General features: G+C 49.8%; 1 protein-coding gene across 1 annotated transcript in view; it reads right to left on the bottom strand.

Moving 5' to 3' along the window:
* Positions 1-19,301, bottom strand: part of ITPKB (inositol-trisphosphate 3-kinase B) — a 68,396-nt gene that overhangs the window by 10,437 nt on the left and 38,658 nt on the right. The window contains exons 3-5 of the mRNA XM_064648062.1: positions 5,535-5,634; positions 4,704-4,917; positions 1,531-1,735 (exon numbers count right to left, since the gene is read on the bottom strand). Of these exons, the coding sequence (XP_064504132.1) occupies positions 1,531-1,735; positions 4,704-4,917; positions 5,535-5,634 (519 nt within the window). The remainder of the gene's footprint in view (positions 1-1,530; positions 1,736-4,703; positions 4,918-5,534; positions 5,635-19,301) is intronic.

The raw sequence follows: 19,301 nt of genomic DNA, 5'->3' as shown, positions 1-19,301 counted from the left end.
TGGGGGAGCACGACTGGCAGCATCCCAGGCAGAGGCATGGGATGGACAGGAGTGCCTCACATTGCTTGACAGGAAACTCTTGAAAGGGGCTTAGCCCAAGGGCTGCTCCTGGGGTTTCTGAGAGTGGTTGAGCTAAATGAGCCGTCCTCTGCTGGCCACTGAAAGAGTTAAATGAAGAGGGTGCCCTCCTCCCTGTGTGCAATATGCACAGAGGAGGTGACAACCATCGGTTTGGAATGTGGGTAATAGGAAGTAGCAGCTCCGAGTGACCCACTCCTGCTGATCAGCTTTTAAATCCATGGTCTAATACCTGCGTTTGTTTGCTATTTGGTGAAGTGAAACACTACCAAGAAAGTCTACAAGATCTGGTTTCAGGGCTTTACTAGGGAATGGCTTAATTTGTTTTAATTCTATCATTTTGACACTGCTATCTCCAAGCAGGAGAAGTGCAGGAGTTTAAGGCCACAGAGACCCAGATGGGCACTCTGGGACAATCCTCTACAACTCAGAGAGGAGAAGAATTATCTGTGATCAAGAAACTCCTCTAACCAAGATACATGTAGAAATTGGGCCATTGCTTCCACTAAGAGCAAGTGGCTGCCTGGAGCTACCACCTGGGCCCTCAGCAGCAGCCCAAGCCTGAATTACTGCAAACACAACTTGACTGAGCTCCTCTTGGCTGCCAAGCCAATGCCATGCCCAGGTATGCAATGAAACCCTTGGCTCAAGTGTGATATTACCTTTAATTCATGTTGGCTGGCTATCAGAAGGCATATGCCATTGCTAATGTTCATGCAAGTAGTATCACTAATGCAACTGCTCTGCGGTTACAGATCTAACTCTGTTCAAGTGCCATTCCAGACACCTCTTTCACTCCAAAGCCTGCTCACCAGGAGAAAATCTCCTGGCCTAGCTCATCTAATAGGAACACAAAAGCATCCCATCTGGAATCTCCAGAAATGTGAGCGCTGCTCTGAGCAAGCACAGCCAGCAGGTTACACGTGTGTGCAGGTGCTGACAGAAAGTGCTGCTGTGTGTGTTCGCCCCATTTCAGAGGGCTCAGTTGCTGAATTCTTCTGGCCAGGCATGTAAATACACCCTCCTTACTGACTGTGGCTAAGCTCACAGCTCCAACCGCAGACCAGCACATGTTCAAGCTGGGATTTGGATTAATGGCTCAGCCAAGTGGCACGGTAGTATTAAAAGCAGACAACTAATTTGAGTCTTCAAGTTGGAGGATGGCACTTTGCATTTTGCAGTTAGGGAAATCAAGCAAGCAGCTGATTTAATGAGATTATGGCTAAAACTGTCCTCTTGCATGGATGCCCTGAGCTCAACTGTGAGCTCACAAGAGCAGCACTGCCCCAGGCGAAGTGCCTGGGTGGTAGTTTGGCTGCAGACACTGGGCGTGTCCAGATGTGACACAGTCTTGCCACCAGCACACTGCATGTGTACCTCTGTGAGTGAGTTTGGTTACTGAGCTCTCCCAGCAGCTGATGCCCCTGCTCTGCACAACTGGAGCAGACTCACCTTTATCCCCTCGATCCTGAAGCCCAGCGTGGCGGTCGAGCTGATGGTCTCCCTCCACTGCATGTAGCGGGGCTTGGTTACTGCCCGCAGCACGTTCTCCTCCTCTGTAGGGGCATCAGGATCCACCTCAATCATCTTCTGGTACATGTCCTTCCTCAGGCTAGGCTTCTTGCGGGCCTTTATCAGCTCCTCCTCCAAGTACGTTCTGCAAGGAGCAGTGTGGGGGGGTGTATTAGCAGGGCCACACGAGGTGCCATATACCCACAGACAGCCCTTACCCCAGAAATCAGGCTTATCCAAGATAGCTGATCTCTAAGGAGTAGAGCAGCATAGGAAATAATGGAGCAAGCCTCACTGCAGGTGAATTGATCCTGATTTAATCATCACTCCATCATCAACACCTGCTATCTTTTCAGTTCATCGAGGAATCACCACCAGTTTGGCAATAACAAGGGAAGTTTTTCTCACAGGTGCTCATGGCCTTGCTGCTGCCCCACTGGCAGCCTCCTGCTGCCACCCTTTGTCTGGGGGAGCCTGTTCCCCAACGCTCAGGAACCCTGAGCAGTGACTTGGCTCTCACAAACTAAACATGGCTTTCAAAATGTGCCCAGGAAATGGCCCACAAACTCTGGGACCCAGCTGAATTGAAGGCAAGAAGGAGGTTACTACGTAACCCAGCCCTCAGCATTACCTGCAGGTCTCTCAGAGGGTTGGCCATCGTGGGCCAAAGCCACTCCTGTGCCTCTCCTTTGCTTTTCTGTCCCCTCACTCTGTGCACCATGAGGGCTCAGCCTCACTGGCTGCTAAATGGGGTGTTTTCATGCAGGGCTGTTCCACTGATGATGATTTCGCCCAGTATAGGTCTGTTTTAAGTGGACTATCTAGCAAAAGCTTTCTCTGCAAGATGGAGCAGAGGAAGGGATGCAGCCTTGGCCAGGTGCTTGCCATCACCCCCAGACCAGGGGGTGCAGCTGGGATGGAGGAATGGGGGAAGGAGAATGGAAGGTGTAGAGGAGCGTGCAAAGACCTTGGTTTTATGCATCCTTCAGAGGAGCACACTGGTGAAGTTCTGCACTCTGGCATGCAGAAATCTGTCATCCACAAAGTAATACTTCCTGCAGCAGTAATAAACCACTATGGAGTTCATCTGGCAGCTCCCAAACCTGCCCTGGCTCAGCCTGGCAAGTGTCGAGGCTCTCTTCAAACAACTCACCAAGTTGGGTGAGATGTCCCAGAAACAGGACACAGGAATGACCTTGTCACCTCCTTCCCCCCAAATCCAAACTGTTCTACACTTCCCACTAGTCACGCCCAGCTCTGCAGAGGGACTTCATGTTTGGTTCATCTCCAGAACCAAACAAAACACGTGGGAAGGATTCTAGGCAGAGTATGTGGGACAATGTTCCTGTGTCCCCCACAGGCTTAGCAAGGGAAAATGGTGCCTTTACTTAGGGCAAGCACTGATCACTGAGCAGACATCTCCAGGGCATCAGTCCCCGTGAAAAATACTGCAGATGAAAGAAATTAAAGTCTTCAGCTGAGATCACCAAACCTATGATTTTGGGACACACGGAATAAAGCAGCACAATAAAGCAGCACTGTGCTACAAGCGCTGGTCATGCTCCTCAGATTTCCTCTGGAGGAGAATGAGAGATCACCTGTGGCTTTGTCCCCCCTGTCGCCTCAGGCTTGAACCATCACCAGGGCTTAAGAAAGAGAAAGTTTTGTTTAGGAGCAACTGGAGTAGGCTGCTGCATCCCAAAGCCAGGTTGGCAGAAAAAAACCAAACCTCCGTCTGCCTGGCTCAGATGACAGGTTTATAGCCTTCAGGTTTAGATTATTTGGTCGGCCATGGGGATGCCCCACTCCATAGCATTAACTCAATTCACCCTCCCTTACAAGCTCTTCCCACAGCACCATCTTATTTAAGGATGATGAGGCCCAGCACATGTGCCCCCTTGCCTGTTCTGCTTGCCTGAGCCCCAAAACCACAGGTGCACAAATCACCCAGCCTGTGATCTGTCCGTGGGAGGCTTTCTCCCTCCCACAGACAGCTGCAGGAACACCTGGGCAGCATGACCAGCAGGTCTTCTTCTGGTGGCTGTTGTCTCTGGGTCCAGAGTGGGTCCTGTCTCCTTCCCACAGCAACATGGTACGTGCCAGCCAGGGCCACGTGGCTGCGCGGGGCCCCCTGCCCTTCTCTCCACCCCTCGGATGGAAAGTATTCCTTGCCTCTTCCCTGCCGACAGCCCAACGCGCCAGTTCGAGTTTCACATCGGGAGTTCAGGAGGGGAAAAAAAAGATTCCTCCCTCCCACAGAAAGCATCAGCTTTTCCAGCAGCGCAAGTGTCTCCACCACGTCTGGGCTGCGTCTTCGCCAGTGAGGGGGGTCTCAACCCGCCCTGTTGCCAGCCTGCAGCAGATCTAGGGCCAAGTGGTGGCCTGAAGCTGCTCCAAAACTGGCAGCCACCTGGGGTCACCAATCCCGCTCACATTTGCTCTGGACACCCTTGTCAGCTGTGGCATCGCTCACTCAGAAGCTGCTGCTGGCCAAGTGGCTGCAGCCTGGGATCCTGGAGTATCTGTAGATGGTTCTCGAGAAGGACACGGGTAATGTTGCTCATCTGTTAGGAAACGTTTCAAGAGCTTTGCATGAAAGGCACTAAACTACTTAGCACACGCATTTTATCCCTCCAGTGCGCAAAGGAGCAAAGCGTGAGCAGAGGGAAAGTTTCTTGCTCACTGAAGTTGTGCCATTCAAGCGTCTTTATTTCACCCCCCTGGAACCCTGGATAGGATCTCCCACACCTTTTGGTCCCTGCCCCATGACTGTGTGCTCATGTGGCAGAGAGAAGAAGGCTTCCATACTCCTAAAAGCTACTGTGCCATTCTGATATACCTAAACCCAAACAGAGTGCTGTCCCTTCCAAAACACCAAACCACTTTCCCAGCATGCAGGACAGTCAACAAGCAGAGAAGGAAGGAGCCTGATGCGTCCTTCCCATACCCAGGCTTCCCCATGGCTCTCTCCCTCATGCTGTTGGCTTAGCTTTTCCTGAAGATAGATGAGCCTGGTGTTCTTACCTGCATGTTTCAGGCGGTTTTTCCCAGGAGATGCATTTGCTTTGGGTATCCCATCTTAAAACTCACATAACGTCCCCAAAGCCACTCACCTGACCCCCATTTTGCAGTCCATAACACAGGGGCAGTCAAATTCAGCCAGCAGATCTTCCATCTGGTTGTATCGCTCCCCATCCTTGACAACGTCGCCGTGGTAGGCAGGAACATACGGCTTCAGGACATCGTTCATCAGGCGGTCGAGGCAGCGCTGCTCGGATTCACAGTGCTTCTTCAGGATCCTGCCGTTGGCCGCTGCCTTGAAACTACCTGAGAGTGACAAGGGATGATGTGGCACTTGCTTTGCATGGGGGATGATGTTATGCCTTCTCAAAACAAGAAGGGCGGCCCAACACCTTGGAGGCATCTCCACTTACACTTGAACTCAAAAAGAGTCCCCACAGGATGTGACTTAAAAGCTTGGGTTGCCGGAGGTTTATGACCAGCACTGTCACACCTCAAACAGGGCAGAGACCTGCCCTGCAGCACTCAACACATTTGCTTCATAGCCTCTGTGTGCTCTCCAGTATGTTCACACTTTTGTCTCTAGGCTCATGTGTGGGGCACCTTCGTGCTGGGCAGCATCATCCGCTTTGCTGTTGATTATGAGGTGGGCTTGGGCCTCACCCAAAGGACCCAGCTTTCTGCTGCTTGAGTAAAAGGTGGCAATAACACCTGCTGGCCCTGAGAGACTAAAAGCCCAGAGCACTGCACCTTCACATCACCCTTCCTAGCACTTAGATAGGTCCCTCTCCTGGACTAGAGACGTGGGAGCTGCAAGCTGTGACACTCATGCAGCAGTCTGAAGCAATCAAGGCCAACAAAGCCCATTAACCTGAGATAATAAAGAGCCTTTCCACCACTCTGCCCCTCCCCATGCTCTGTACCTGCGTGTCCCGCTAGCTGGATCCAAGGGTACTTCTTCTTGAAAGACATCACAAACGGGGACCAGTGCACCATATTCTTGATCTTCCGCCATGATTTGCTCTAAAGGGAAAAAAAATCATGAAGGTGAATGCAATGTTTTAAGCCTTTACTGTTTGTAAAGTCACTTCAGGCAGTACGCAGCTGTTTTGGACAGGGAAAGAGGCACGGGAGCCAGCTCAGGATGGAAGCAAACAGACAATCTGCTCTTTTCCCATTGCACTGCGCCAAGCCAGAGCTGCTGGGCCTCAACATTCAAAAATCACGAGTAACTTCACTAAAGTGGATGGTGTTACAGTGTTGTTCCAGTTGGCTGCTTCTGCTGCAGAGGGCCCAGCCATCCGTACCGCCTTGTCTTTGCTCCCTGCATCCCTCTGCGGAAGCAGCAGGGACATTAACCCATCCTTGAGCACCGCATTAGATTACAGCAGATGGAGCGGAGAAGAGAACCCAGGATTGCCATCCGGCCACAAAACTGAATTCCAGCTCCTGTGGGGAACAAGAGCCGCTCACACAGGCACAGAGAGGCTCACTGCCTGGCTTTTGTTCCCCCTGAAAGGCAGCTGCTGTGTCCATTATGCCGGTGACCCACGTGCACTGATCCGCCTGCTTTGGCCCGTCCATAACTGCAGTTTAGAGAACAATTCCCTTCTGGCATATTCTGCTTCTCACCAGATAGATTGCACAAAGCTATTTACATGGCTGTAACGAAGGCTGCATTGGACATACGAAGGCCTCCTTCAAAGGCTCCTTCCTGAGAGAGTTTTTCCCTGGATTGTTCTGGGGAACACACCACCAGTAGAAGGCAAGGGGATGACTTCTTATCTCAGCCCCAGAAGGTGATGGCACAAACAAATCATGTGAACAATATACAACAGCAACAATGGAAAAATGCCTTCTTGTGGGAGCTGGGACAAACAGACAGCGTAGTTCTGGCTGCTCCAAGCTTCTGGGTTCAGCTGGAAGCCTGCAGATAAATTATCCTCATTTGCTCCACTCTGAAGGCATGGGAGGGAGCCTTCCAGAAAGCCCAAGTAATCTCTTCCTCATGCTTGGAGAACTGGCCCCTGTTCCAGTAATGCTTCGCAGACAGGCAGGGAAGAGCCAGCAGCCCCAACTTGCAGTTTGGATGCTTGTTGGGGGTGAACTCACAGCACAGGAATCCGTGCTGGGAACTGCTGACATGTTTAAATGGCGAGGAAGAAGCCAGACAAAGATGTTAGTGTCTAAAGTGTGGAAATCACACCGGGTGACCCCTGTGCTGTGCACCAGCCCTGCTGGGGAGCGGGGACACATCGCACGGAGATGCAGGGGCTGCCCAAGCAGCAGGGACCAGGGGTGGGAGAGGGGAAGAAGAAAGATCCTCCCCCACCTCACTGGGAGGATCAGGGTAGCCCTCCCCTGGCGGACTGCCCGTGTCCAGGAGCGTCACGGAGCACCCTGGCACTGGTACAGCAGTGCAGGAGTTTGGCACTGAGCTGCCGAGCACAGGGTGACACCGGGCATCCCCTTCGCCCAGGCTTCTCTGCACCATGGATCTGCTCTGCCGCCCAGCTTGCTTGCTTTGGCAGGGGGGTCGGGCAGTTCCCTACCTGACATGAGGATGAATGTTTTTATTTCCAAAGAGAGTGCCAGAACTTGTGCGCTTTAGCTGTTCTTTGTTCTCCTTTTGGCAGAGAGCAGGAGGGAAGCGGGGGGGTGTCCCCTCCTTTTGTTTTTAAAATAGTAACAGCAAGTCCTGGCTGATGTCATGAAAAAAAAGGGGGAAGAAAAGGTCTCCGAGGGAGTTTGGACTGTAGACGAGAGTGACCCACCTCCTCTAAAACAAGGAGTCCTCCCCCAGCTTCCAGCACAGCATCATAAGTCACTCAGTCCCAGGAAACATGCCAAGGCAACCCACCTTCCCAATCCAAGATTCTGTTTTCCAGTGGTTAGAGCTTTATAGCTAAAACCTTGAGGTACTTCAAAGCGCAGGCAGAATGAAGAAAGGCAGCCCCTAAAGCAGGGCAAGCCACCCTGGCTTGCCCCTGCCATGGTTTTCCCAGGAGCGATGAACTCTGCTCCAGCACTGCTCCCAGTGCAGGGGAATGACCCTGAGTCCCCTGGAGACACAAAACACAACTACAACCCTTCTGCTGAGCTGAATGAAACAGAAACAGCTGCATGAGGACCACATAGCACATCCCCATCCCTTACACCAGAGGAAAACTTTTTCATTGGGGCTTCACCCGGTTTCAGGCACACCTTTGGCCAGGCATTTCCAACTCAAGTTTTAAGGACGTGTGTAATGACCTTTTTATATTGAGGATGGAAATTGACTGCAAGGCCAGTTGCCTCTGCCACAGGGGTCACCCACAATTCTGCTTCACGCAGCATCTTCCCCTGACTTCGCAGGGGCAACCACATGGGCACTTGCAGGAGAGAGGAGGAACCAATTCCTCTCTCCAAATCCTTCAATTCCTTCAGCAGTCATCAGATTTTTCGTTTTATGCCTGAACCCACTCCCAGTGTAATGAGGGAACGTTTTCTTCATCAAAAGAAAGCTATCCTCTGCCCTCAGCCCATGGCATGTTACTGCCCAGCATGCACAACTCGTTTTGCAGAGCAGCCTGCTGGGTCCAATTTTTCTGGGGGGTGTATGTGTCTATACAAAATGTCCTATTGCTCAAAAGGCAGCGAGTTTTGCAATGGGCAGCTCCTCTAGTAAACCAGCAGTTGCATGACTCCACCTGTCTGCTCTCTGGGGCTGCCAACAGGCTGTGGAGTCTGGGCCATGGAGGAGCAACAGGAGCAACCCTAGTCAATCCCCCCAGCGATCCTGCCACCCCCTTTGCCTGAAGCTAACAAAATTCTCCCTAGGTAAAGAGTGGCTCCAAAAAGTCAGCCTTTAGATTTTCCCTAGAGGTCCAAGAGAGATATTAGGTGGCTGTTAACCATCTGGAGGGTCCTTCACAGCCTCTGAGAATGGCTGAGAGCTTCTTTATTCAGACACCAACGTGCGTTCAGAGATCTGAAAGCTGACATGCCAAACTCTGTGTCAGGCTCCTGCAACTGGCCACGGAAAATCAGAGCCACAAGGTTCACACCACTCCAGTCTGACTCCACGGCCCCCCAGAGGAAACAGCCCCTCTGCGCTCAGCGGGCTGCTGCCTCCAGCCCTGCCTGGTGCTATTAATAGATAAAAGGAGCATTAAAGCTATTTACAGTAAAGAAATCTTCTTTAACATGGCCTGTTGGGAACCATAAGGTTATCGCCTCCGGGCTTCTCTGTAACTTTTGGTTTACATTTCAAGGAGTTATTTCCTGGCACATCCAGGAGCACAGGCACAGCTGTACGTACATGGAGGTGTTACCTGTGATAACTCCCCAGACTCGGACTAAAGGATTTTTCACCATTCTGGAAAAAATAGCTTTGTAGGTGGTACCAAGTGATGCTGGTGAAGGGCAGACGTGTGCTTTTCTCATTTGCCTGCAAGGAAGTGAGCTCACAGGTTGTCACGCTGAAAGGGGAGCACAATTCCAACTCTTTTGCATGATCAAAGCCTGCACCTGCTTGTGGCACCCTGGCACCTTGCTGTTCCCCAAATCCAACTCTGTGGTTTCTTGACCTCCCAGAAAATTCACAAAGCTGTGCTGACCAATTGCACTCTTGCATACAAAGCAAAAGCATGGAGCCTGTATAAGCAAAGAACATGCACGAGGTGTCTGATGCAATTCGACACTTTTAATTTAAAACCTGCTTTAGCATCAGCAAATGCCAACTGATTAGCTGCTAAGTAAATTATTTAGTGACTCTGGAAATATATTTAGCAAGGAGCAGCACCATTTTCCCTAATAGTCTGCTACATGTAAATGAAGCTCAGCAACTGTCAGAACCAACTCTAAAAATGAATTTTCCAGGGTTTCTGCAGCCCTCTGCTTCTGCCTCTGCCCTTTTACAGCTTTTGCTTGCCGCAGAGCACAGTGCCCTGACCTGGGGGTGGGATACAGGCCAGAGGAATTAAGCCCTCCCAGTGTGCACCCACAATTGGTCAGTGGGAGAGGAGCGCTGGGAAAACAATTTTATCTGCTGCATGTTTAACTTTACTTATCTGAAGCTTAAAGCAAACTCCAGGCTTTCCCCATCTGTCAATAGAGCTTCGTATGGAAAGAACAACATAGGAGAATTTAGTGCCAGCCCAGAAGGTCAGAGGATATATTGTGTTTAAATAGATTAAACAAAAAGTGACTGATGAGCTCCGTGCTCACTGTACATTTTCCCTATTGCACATGGCATTCCTTTAATGTCTGCTCAAAGGAGACATGCCTTTCTTGGACTGCCTGTTGCCTCCCTTTCCCAGCATGGACACTGGTGGAATTTGACTGGTGTTACTCCCCATGCACGGAGCCAGCAGGGAGCTCTTCCCTTTCCATGCATTCAGCCAGAGAGATAGGCAGTAACTGATTTAATTTGCTGAAATTATGGTTTCCTATGGTTTTATGGGACCAAATGTTCCTGGAAATAGCAGGAACTGAACCTATATTTCAGTGTTTTTTATTAACTAGAGCGTGCATGGTTAGAGGCAAGATTACACAGCTGGGGCAGGGGATGGAAAAGAGTGGGAGCAGTGTTAAATTAATGATTTTCTCAATTCTGAAAAGAACTTCAGCTTCTCTCTCCCAGGAAGATCTTGAAATAGCCTAGGATCAGAAGAGATGGAGGAAAACTATGAGAAGACATTAGTGTCACCAATGCCCACTGCTTCCCCTGGCTTCAATGGAGTTGCTGTAGCCCAGGGACTTGCATGAGTGAAACCCTGGCTTTCCATTCCCTTTTGAGAAAGCCCTGCTCCAGGGAGCTTCACTTCCAGTTCTTCCAAAAAGAGAAATGAAGCCGTAGTGCTGTGGTGACAGGGGCCCCTGCAGGAAGTGCTTTCAGCACAGCTCAGGAGGGCTCCAAGATGTTTCACTCACAAGTAAGAGGGTTGGCAAGTCACTCCTCATGCCCTGAGCCTTTCTGGTTTAAAAAAACAGTGCGGCAAGCAGCTGAGAATGGCAGAGTTTGCACCACAGAGCTCTCTTTTTCGATAACTAAATGAGTGGGGGGAGTGTTTGGCCAAAGAGTTCACTCCGTGTCAGCCTGCTCCACGGCCATGGATATGCAGCCAAGGAAAAAGAGGCCATTTAGTTTTCCATGTTTAAAAGAATGAATGTGTTTTCTTTTGGTCTTTAAAAAGTGGTAAAGGTTTCCCTAGTGATGATTGTTTCCCATGACTGGGTAAAGCCTTGTCACTCCAGCCGTGGTGAGGAGGCCAGCTTTGTTCATTGTGCCGGACGCTGGGCGCAGAGGGCAGCGGGGCAGAGCTGGCAGGTACCACAGAATACCTCCTCCTGGCATCCTGGCATCTGGGTGACCAAAACTCAGGATTCCAGATGAAAAATCTGTGACGTGCTCCAGAGCGTGATGGCTAACATGGTGCAGAGCTGGGCTCATATTCTGCTCTGCTTTGCCATCTTCCAGCCCCTTGGAACTGCTGCTTCTGTCCAGGCAGCAATAGAGAGAGCCCAGTGACTGCTTCAGCAACACACAGGCTGTGACCACTGACCCTGATGCTGGCAGCAAGTGACAGCCCATATTTTACATCGTCTTCCTCCTACACAAACTCCTCTCATCCTCACCCTTCTGTACCTCACAACAGCTAAATAGCTTTGTTTTGGCCAGAGGAGCAGCTGGCAATGGGAGGGCTTTGGATCAGGGGGCATTTCTTGGTTTAGTCACACAAGGCATATAATAAAAGTTTCAGCAGCTCCCCAAAACCTGGCAGAGGCAATGCCAGTCCCACATCCCACAGACGTTGTTGAGCAAAGATAAAGTGAGGCCCAACATCAGACTTCACTAAAGTTAATACAAGGAAATGTAGTTTGATGACTGAAAGGCACTTCTAGGTGCCTTGAAATTCTAGTCCAAACTCCTAAGCCCTGTTAGATAAATTATTTTGATGGCTGGGGCATAGAAACTTCTGCTGGGGCATAGTAGCTTCTGTTGGGGCGTAGTAACTTCTGTTGGGGCATAGTAACTTCTGCTGGGGTGTAGTAGCATCTGCTACTTTCCAAGGTCTCCACCACCTTTACAGAGAGAAAAAATGCTAATATGTGCATTCTTTTACTTCAGATGCTTTGTTTTTCAGAATAGTCCTGTTTTAGCCAGGAAGGATTTTGCTTCTCACAAGAGGGAAGCCACTCCCCACTGGCTTTGTGAGGAATGCCCTCTTCTCCAGTGGGATCAGGGAGTTGTCCCACGAAGACTAAAGATCTAGGGTAGAGGGTCATAGAGATAAAGCTAGTGCTTCTCTGCCGTCTGCAAGAGATCAGTATGTGCGATAGAGGAGCCTCAGCAAAAATGCATGAAAGCCAGGAACATCTCCTGGGATCATGGAAAAAATATTCCAGTGTATTGGAAAAAAACAGGAGCTTGTTGCAGGCTCCCTCTTCCTGCCTGTGATGGAGGCAAGGAGAATTAGAAGCAGCAAAGGCAGATGAGTGAGCAGCAGTCCTTCAGCTTGACCTCCCCTATCACAATGGGAGGAAACGGAGCGCTGTGGGAGCCGGCTGCAGAGGAGTCACCCATCGCCTGTAAGGACATTTGCAACCTCCTCACCCACAAAGCACGAGCAGCGTGGGAGCCACATCAACACCACGCTTAGGGCTAATGGCTACGGAGAGGAGAGATGGTGTTAGACCTCTCCGTCCAATTTGGCAAAGTAGGAAAGAAGCAAAACAAGCCTAAGTAAGAGCGAAGGAAAAGCCTGCATTGGAGCTGAGTAGCTGAGCCTCAAAGCTACAGCTGTCTCCATGAGGCATTTCTTCCTGATGGAGAGCCTTTACCGCAGCAAAGCTGAAAACCTCCTAATGCAGATCAGCCGCAAGTGACTCTCCCATAAAGTCAGTTGAATTATTAATTGCCAGCATTAGACATGTTCAGCCTACTTTCCTGAGTGGGAACCGATCCAGATCTCTGCAAATGTATTTGTTACTCATTAAGTACACACCAATAAGATTTGTTAAGCAATTTGCAGCTTGGAGAAGGTAAGTGAATAACTCAGAAACAGCTAATCACTTTTGGTGGACTGCTGCTTAAGCAGTGCAGTGCTTCTTCCTCTGCAAGCAGTTAGTTTTTAAAAGCCAGGAGATTGTAAAAATCCTTGCTGGTAGCCAAAAATGGGCTACCATCACAATCACAAAATGATTTGTGAGAAGGGTCTTGGAGCACTGCAGCTCATCTGTGCAACAAACTGGTGCACAGAGCTCCAGGCAGCCAGATCAGGCATCCAGCTGAGAAACGGGATATGCTGTCCAAAGATCTGACCCTGTATCCCTGTATCAGGGAACTTGTCATCGGCTCTGATGGAAACTGCTCCATCTGGAGACTTGTGTTTGATCCTTTTCCCAGTTTTGGAGTATTCACCACCGTCTTTCTGGCTCACAGCATCATTTCTGCTCATCAGCTCCTGCAGCAGTGTACCACAAGCTGGGGACGTGGGCTCCTGAGCCTGTGCTGGCTTTAGCACTTCTCACTCTCATGCTGCTGGTGGGGAAGGACCTGCACAGCCTTCCCAACCCTGCCACTGTAAATCCCAAACTGCTGCTAGCTTCTGTATGCTCTCTGAGACAGAAGACATGGACGTGCCCTTCATGACACTAAACAACTGCATTGGTCTCTGGTCGCTTGATTTGAAGTCCATCTCAGCAGCCTAAAGGCCAGAGCTGCAGTTAGTCCCAACAGTGTCCTGGAGGGCAATGGTTTGGTTGGGCAGAGCCTTCCTGCAAGAAACAACCTGTGCACAAGACGTGTGCTCTTGCATGTCAGGGAGGTGGGATAGGAGCTGTAGGCTTTGCCATGTCCTCCCAAGGGATGTGTTAATCACAGGACATGGGCTATCAAACACTCTCTTCTACAATTTGAAGGTAAGTTTTTAGAGATTCAAACCAGGATGATACCATTTACAGTCTGTCCAGAGGCACTTTGGGTCAGAAACTCCAAATGGAGGAATAGCATCAATGAGTGGAACAAAGCAAGTTATAATACTTGTTTTTTGAGTCTGATTTCTTTCTGTTGGATTCAGGAGGAGACCCAGAAATCTTGGGAATGGACTAATCTGCTCTCTGACATGAGCCATGATGTGAGCTAAAATGCCCAGAGCTCATGTCCCCAGAGGAGGGGGATGGACACAGATTTCCTTCCCTGTTGGGGCTCACAGCAGGCACATGCTATGGTGTGGTGATACTACATCACTCATCCATTCAGTCTGACATTTCCAGGCAGGGTGGACACAGGTGAGACAGGGCTGCCACAGACTTCCAGTGCTGCTGTAGCCTTCTGAAGTCTTTCCTCTGGCATAGCACAGAGGGTAATGATCTGGATACTGTAAATATAACACCCTAGGAGCATAATGCCCATAAGCACTGATGATACACAAGCAAGGGTAAGCAAAAGCTAAGTCATGCAATGTTAGTGAGGCAATCTGCAGGAGAAGCTGGATGAGAAAGGCCTGGCTTGTAGACTTGAGCTTTGCTGTTGCTGAGACCCCCAGCACTTCATGCTGATCTTGGACACAGAAAACATTTCCATCATTGTTCCTTGCTCTTCCCGCTCATGGAGTTAGTTCCCTGCTCTTCTGCTGTTTGACCATAACTGAACTTCACTTTGTGGAATATATGAGTGAGAAATGCATCTCTTTTCCAAGAGCAAGTGAAATGTTTGGATGCATTTTAAGTGCCTTCGGTAGAGTGGGAAGGCAGAGATGGAAGGGAAGGAAAAAAAGGGCCAGGCTATGGCTGTGGTAATTTGTTTAGAACAGAAAATTTTGAAAATTAGTCATAAGCCCTGAACATACCGACATTTACTGGGTATATGAACAGTAAAAAGCTGATTTAGAAGAGCAGTTATAAGTTTCATAAACATGACTAAACTCTAAAGCTAAATGTTCAACATGCGTGACCTTTTAATTCCCCTTTAAATCAGTTTAGCACTTTCATTTGTGTTTGGAGTCCCTCATGTTTGGATAGCACTTTGATGTTTTAAAGTACTATTTGGGAGTTTTATTGTCTCTCCTGCTTTGGAGCTGAGACCTCACATCCTCTACTAAGTGGCTGGAGGAGTTTCTGCTTGCACAGGAGCTGCTGGGAGCACCAGCCTGCCTCGGCCGTAGCTCCCCAGCACCCCCAGCTCATTGTCATGGGATAGTCCCCTTTTCCTAGGCAGCTCCTAAATATAATCAGTAACGAGGACAAACTCCTCCAGGAGTGGAAATGCAGTTTGGTACTCCTTGGTTTTGGATCCTTACAGAAGCATATTAGAAAGATGATGGCTTTGGGAAACCTCTTTGCTTAAAAGAGGGACACTGCAAGCAGCCAGAAAGCCACAGGCACGTGCCATGCAGCATCTTCCTCGCAGCTGCAGACGTGCTGTATATGCACCTCACAGTGCCCAAAGCATCTTCCCAGGAGATTTAGCACAGCATCTCAGAGGTTCTGCTTTTAAAACAGCACTAAGGGCTATCTAAAAAAAGTGGCCTAGGCCTGAAGGCAAAGAAAGATTTGTTACAGGCACTGTGCACCCACAGAGCAGTTCCCCTGTGTGCTGCAAGGTGATGTGCAGGTAAGAACAGTGCAGGTCAGCTTTTACAGCTCTCAGCATCTGTTATTCCTGGCACCAGGGCTTGTGGGAACACACAGGGCTTCTCTCCACCAGAATGAGACAGACATAAACTCGTTTGCCATGGTCTGCTTCCAAGCCTACCTTATGGGTGTCCTGAGCCTTTCTCCTCCAGCAGCTTTCCAGCTGCACTGCCCTGAGTGGGTATGGGAAGCACAAAAACACTTTAAAAGACTCCTTGCTCACTGGGCACATCAACTAGAGACTGTGCTAGAGCCAGGGGCTCCCAGGAGCACAGCAAGACCAAGCTAATTACAGGGCTTCAAACATGGAGCATCTCTCATGCTCAGCTGCTCATTCCCAATTATCCACACAGCAGTGTCAGGCTGAGAACAGAAGTGTGTCTCCATTGACTTCAGCTAGATTACCCTGTTCCCTATCCATACAGATCCAGACCCTGCTGTACTCTTGCTCCTTCAGGCAGGTTGCTCATCGCTGCCACACCCAGGAGTGGGCTCACCCAGCCTGGTGGGGACAGGGGGTGGACAAGCTCAGCAGAGCAAGAGCACCGGCTGTGCAGTGCCACTGAGCTGTGTGGGACCTTGGAGACCGTGACAGAGGGAGGAATTCATGTTAACAGCATACTTCCACTGCCCCCCGGCCCGCTGCAGCAGAAGGTCTGACAGTGAGCAGATCTCAGCACAGAACCAGCAGTAATTTTATCTTTGGCTTCATTTTCCCAGTCAGAGCCCTACACACACCCCTTAACCATTTCAGTTATGAGTCACCAAAAAATGCCAGCTTTAGCAAAGCAGCTCGAACTCTGCAGGGCCAGGTACATACCTCTGCCGCCAAAGCCGATGTCCTGCCACGCCTGCCTGGTGTGAGAGCATCCGAAGAGCTGGCTGGGCAACCCTGTGCCGGGGAAAGGGCAACGTGGCGGTGGGGGAAGAAGCTGTCACGGCATTCAGGCAAGAAGGTTTCTTGCCACGGGAGCTCCTACACCGCTTCTCTTACGCTGCCTTTGAAGCTTGTGCACAGAGCCGACAAGCCCTGCTGCACCCCGGCACTCCCCCGAGCCCTTAGGGAAAAGGACGGGATCCTCGGAGACACAGAGAAGGTTACCCAACCCTACATCCTGGTGCGACACACGGGGTTGGATTTTCCAACCCAACCATGTGCTGACACGCAGGGGTGGGGCGGGGGAAGAAAAAAGAGGATTTCATCTGTTAACTCCTAAGAAATTGAGGAAAAATCATGTTGCTCCTTTATAAACAGTCCTGATCTCCCATGAGCTGGTGCAGAGGTGCCAGTAAAGGTGCCAGCTGGGGGGATGCCGGATTTTTGGTGGTAGGAGGAATGCAGGGGCCAGCAAAGAAATTTGCTGCTTCGGTGCATATTTACAGCCTTCCACAGGGTGCTGGGGAGGAAGAGGTTTCTCTAACCTAAAAGGGAAATGCTCATCTGAAACAGGAAAATGGAACTTTCTTTTGAGCATTATTAATGGAAAATCACCTCTGTAATGGTTCAATCCCTGGGTGTGCAGCAGGGAGAGGATGCTTGGGGAGAAACACCCTGCCCCTCCCAAGTCAGCTCACTTGGGAATGCAGGTAACCCTGGGGGGCTGATGCTGGCACAGGCACAAACAAGAGCATGCTGGGGTTTTGGGGAGGAACACTGCTCAGCTGAGGCAGTGGCAGAGTTGGTAAGTGCCTTACGTGGGAGTCCCAGATGTAGGAAGAGAGGGTCTAAGTGCTACAGCAATGCTGACAACACCCTGACCACAAACAGCATCACCCAAGGGTGACCCAGGAGATTCAGGTTCATAATTTATAAAGACAGATCCAGAGATCTGCCTGCTTCTTTTTCTTTGCTTTTTTTTTTTTTTTAAGGGAAATTGTTTCTAAACTAAATATTTCTCTTGAAAGAGGCTATTTTAAGGCGAGCGGCACGACAGAGTGTGATATCCTTTAAAGAGGTATAGATCGTGGGTTTCATATTAAAATACAGATAGTCTTTCTTGAAACAGCACTGTTATGGTTGAAGAGGATGCTCAAGCATTTTCTGGTCCAAAAAAGGAGACAAAGATGAAGGGTAGTTATATCTAGCTGTAAAATCGCAAAGGCACTGGCAGAGGCAATACAATGAACCCATTATAAACATGGGTGTAACAAAGCCAGAGTTTAGCTCATTGTGTCCTAGAATTTCTAAATATATTTTGTCTTGGGGGAAGAGCAAGGGAGAAGAGAGATCAGTGTAGGGAAGACGCCCAATCTTCTGAACAACCAGGTTTTCCGGCAAGGCACAAACCCACGATCTCTGAGGCTGTGTCTGTGGGCTGCTGAAGTTCTCCCGCTGCAGGCAACTATGTTTAGTTTCTCTTAGAAGGTGAGGGAAGTAGAAGAGGAGGAAGAAAACTTAAGTCATCTTATCCCCTCAGACATTTTGCTGTTCATTTCCTTCAGCAGCACACGAAGCACTTAGTCACTTTGTCTCCAACAGGCTTTTTCTAATTTTATTTTTTCCAAATCAAAATAAAAAGAGAAAAAGGAGGTTCCTTCCCAAATAAGCAGCTAGTGGAGGAGGCTGGGGGAGTGAGCAGTGAGTGGCCAGGACTTCACCCTACAGCTCAGCTGGCTGCTGCAGACACCCAGGAGAGTGTTTTCAGAGTGCAGGAGAGAGGGCAGGCACTGCCGCTTCCTCTCACTCAGTGACAGCTCGATGAGCTGCTTCAGCAAGCCAAGGTGCCAAGCATCCTCCACAGCCAAACTCTGCTTCGTGCCCCCCTACAGGCATTTGGTACCTAACACACCACTCATGCTCCAAGTGTTTTCCTGCAGCAAGGCAAGGATCAGTTTACCACCTAAATCACGTCTAGCTTGGATGTCCTCCATTCTCCAACTCAGAAATACCAGTGTCAGAGCAGCAGTTCCTTTGGGGTTGATGTTAATAAGCAAGCAACCATAGCTCCTGTATTAAAGGAGTCTTTAATGATAGAAACTTTTGTCAAAACTGGCTTTCTCCAACAGTGTTGTAGCACAACACAGGACAGCTGGTGTCCTTCCTGACTTCTCTCATCCTCGGGAGCACAGAGGGCCCTCGGCACCATCCCTTTCTCCAGCGAGTGCCTGCTCTTTGACTGTGAAATGCAGGCAGCAGCACAGGCACCAACACTGAGGTGCACACTGGTGCTGAGATGCTGCCTCAAAAGGGAGAGCACGAACGACAGCAAGAAACAACGTGCCTCTGAACACAAGCGCAATCTAGAGTTAGTCATTTGGTTTCTCTCCCCTGCAGAGTATCTTGAAGGGTGTGAGGACAGGAAGGCAAAACCCCCAAATCCCCATCATTTCTTCCTCCATCAGAGAGCAAATCAGCGGGCATGGCCATAACACATTGCACTTTAAAACTGCCTCAGGATGGAGGTTTTGGAGGGCTCAGAAGGCACCCAGATGGCTCATGGCTTCCTGTTGCTTCAGCTTTACAATAAAGCAACATAAATAGATCTTCATTCTTTGTTGACATTTGATGCTGTACAGCAAAACAGGCATTGTTAACCTAAAAATAGGAAACGCTGTGGCAGCTTTGAAGAAATTCAGCGTTTTTCCTGTACTGATACAAACACAATGGCCCAGTGCCAGATGCCTCTGTCCTGCTTTGAAGAACGATGAAATTCTTTGCAACACTCATAAATTACTGCTTTGTTAGCACCCGGCAAGCTCTAGTGACACCAGCAAACCCTGGTATTTCCTTCTTCTCCCTCGTAAAGGAGGGGGGGGGATGCTTAATGCTACATTTCATCCCCGGTGGTGACGGACAGCCCCGCGCGCCTATCGCCGAGCCCAGCGCAGGCGGAGGTTGCCAAGGCACCCGCTGACGCACAGCCGGGCCCCACTTCTACATTTTTCCATTACACGGTGTTGAAGCTTGCAGAGCAGGAGGTAGCTTTCCTGAGTGAGCAACTGAGAGATCAGTGAGATGGCAGGACTCTGCAAGGCGTGTTGTGTGCTACTTACGCTGTGTTTGAAAGAAGGAGTGCACAGCGGAGCCAGAAATCTGCCTTGTTCGGAACAAATGAGTGCACGTTTTCAGATCT

Source organism: Pseudopipra pipra, chromosome 3 (assembly GCF_036250125.1).
Source record: "Pseudopipra pipra isolate bDixPip1 chromosome 3, bDixPip1.hap1, whole genome shotgun sequence".
Classification (NCBI taxonomy): domain Eukaryota; kingdom Metazoa; phylum Chordata; class Aves; order Passeriformes; family Pipridae; genus Pseudopipra; species Pseudopipra pipra.
This window is presented reverse-complemented; position numbering and strand designations above follow the sequence as displayed.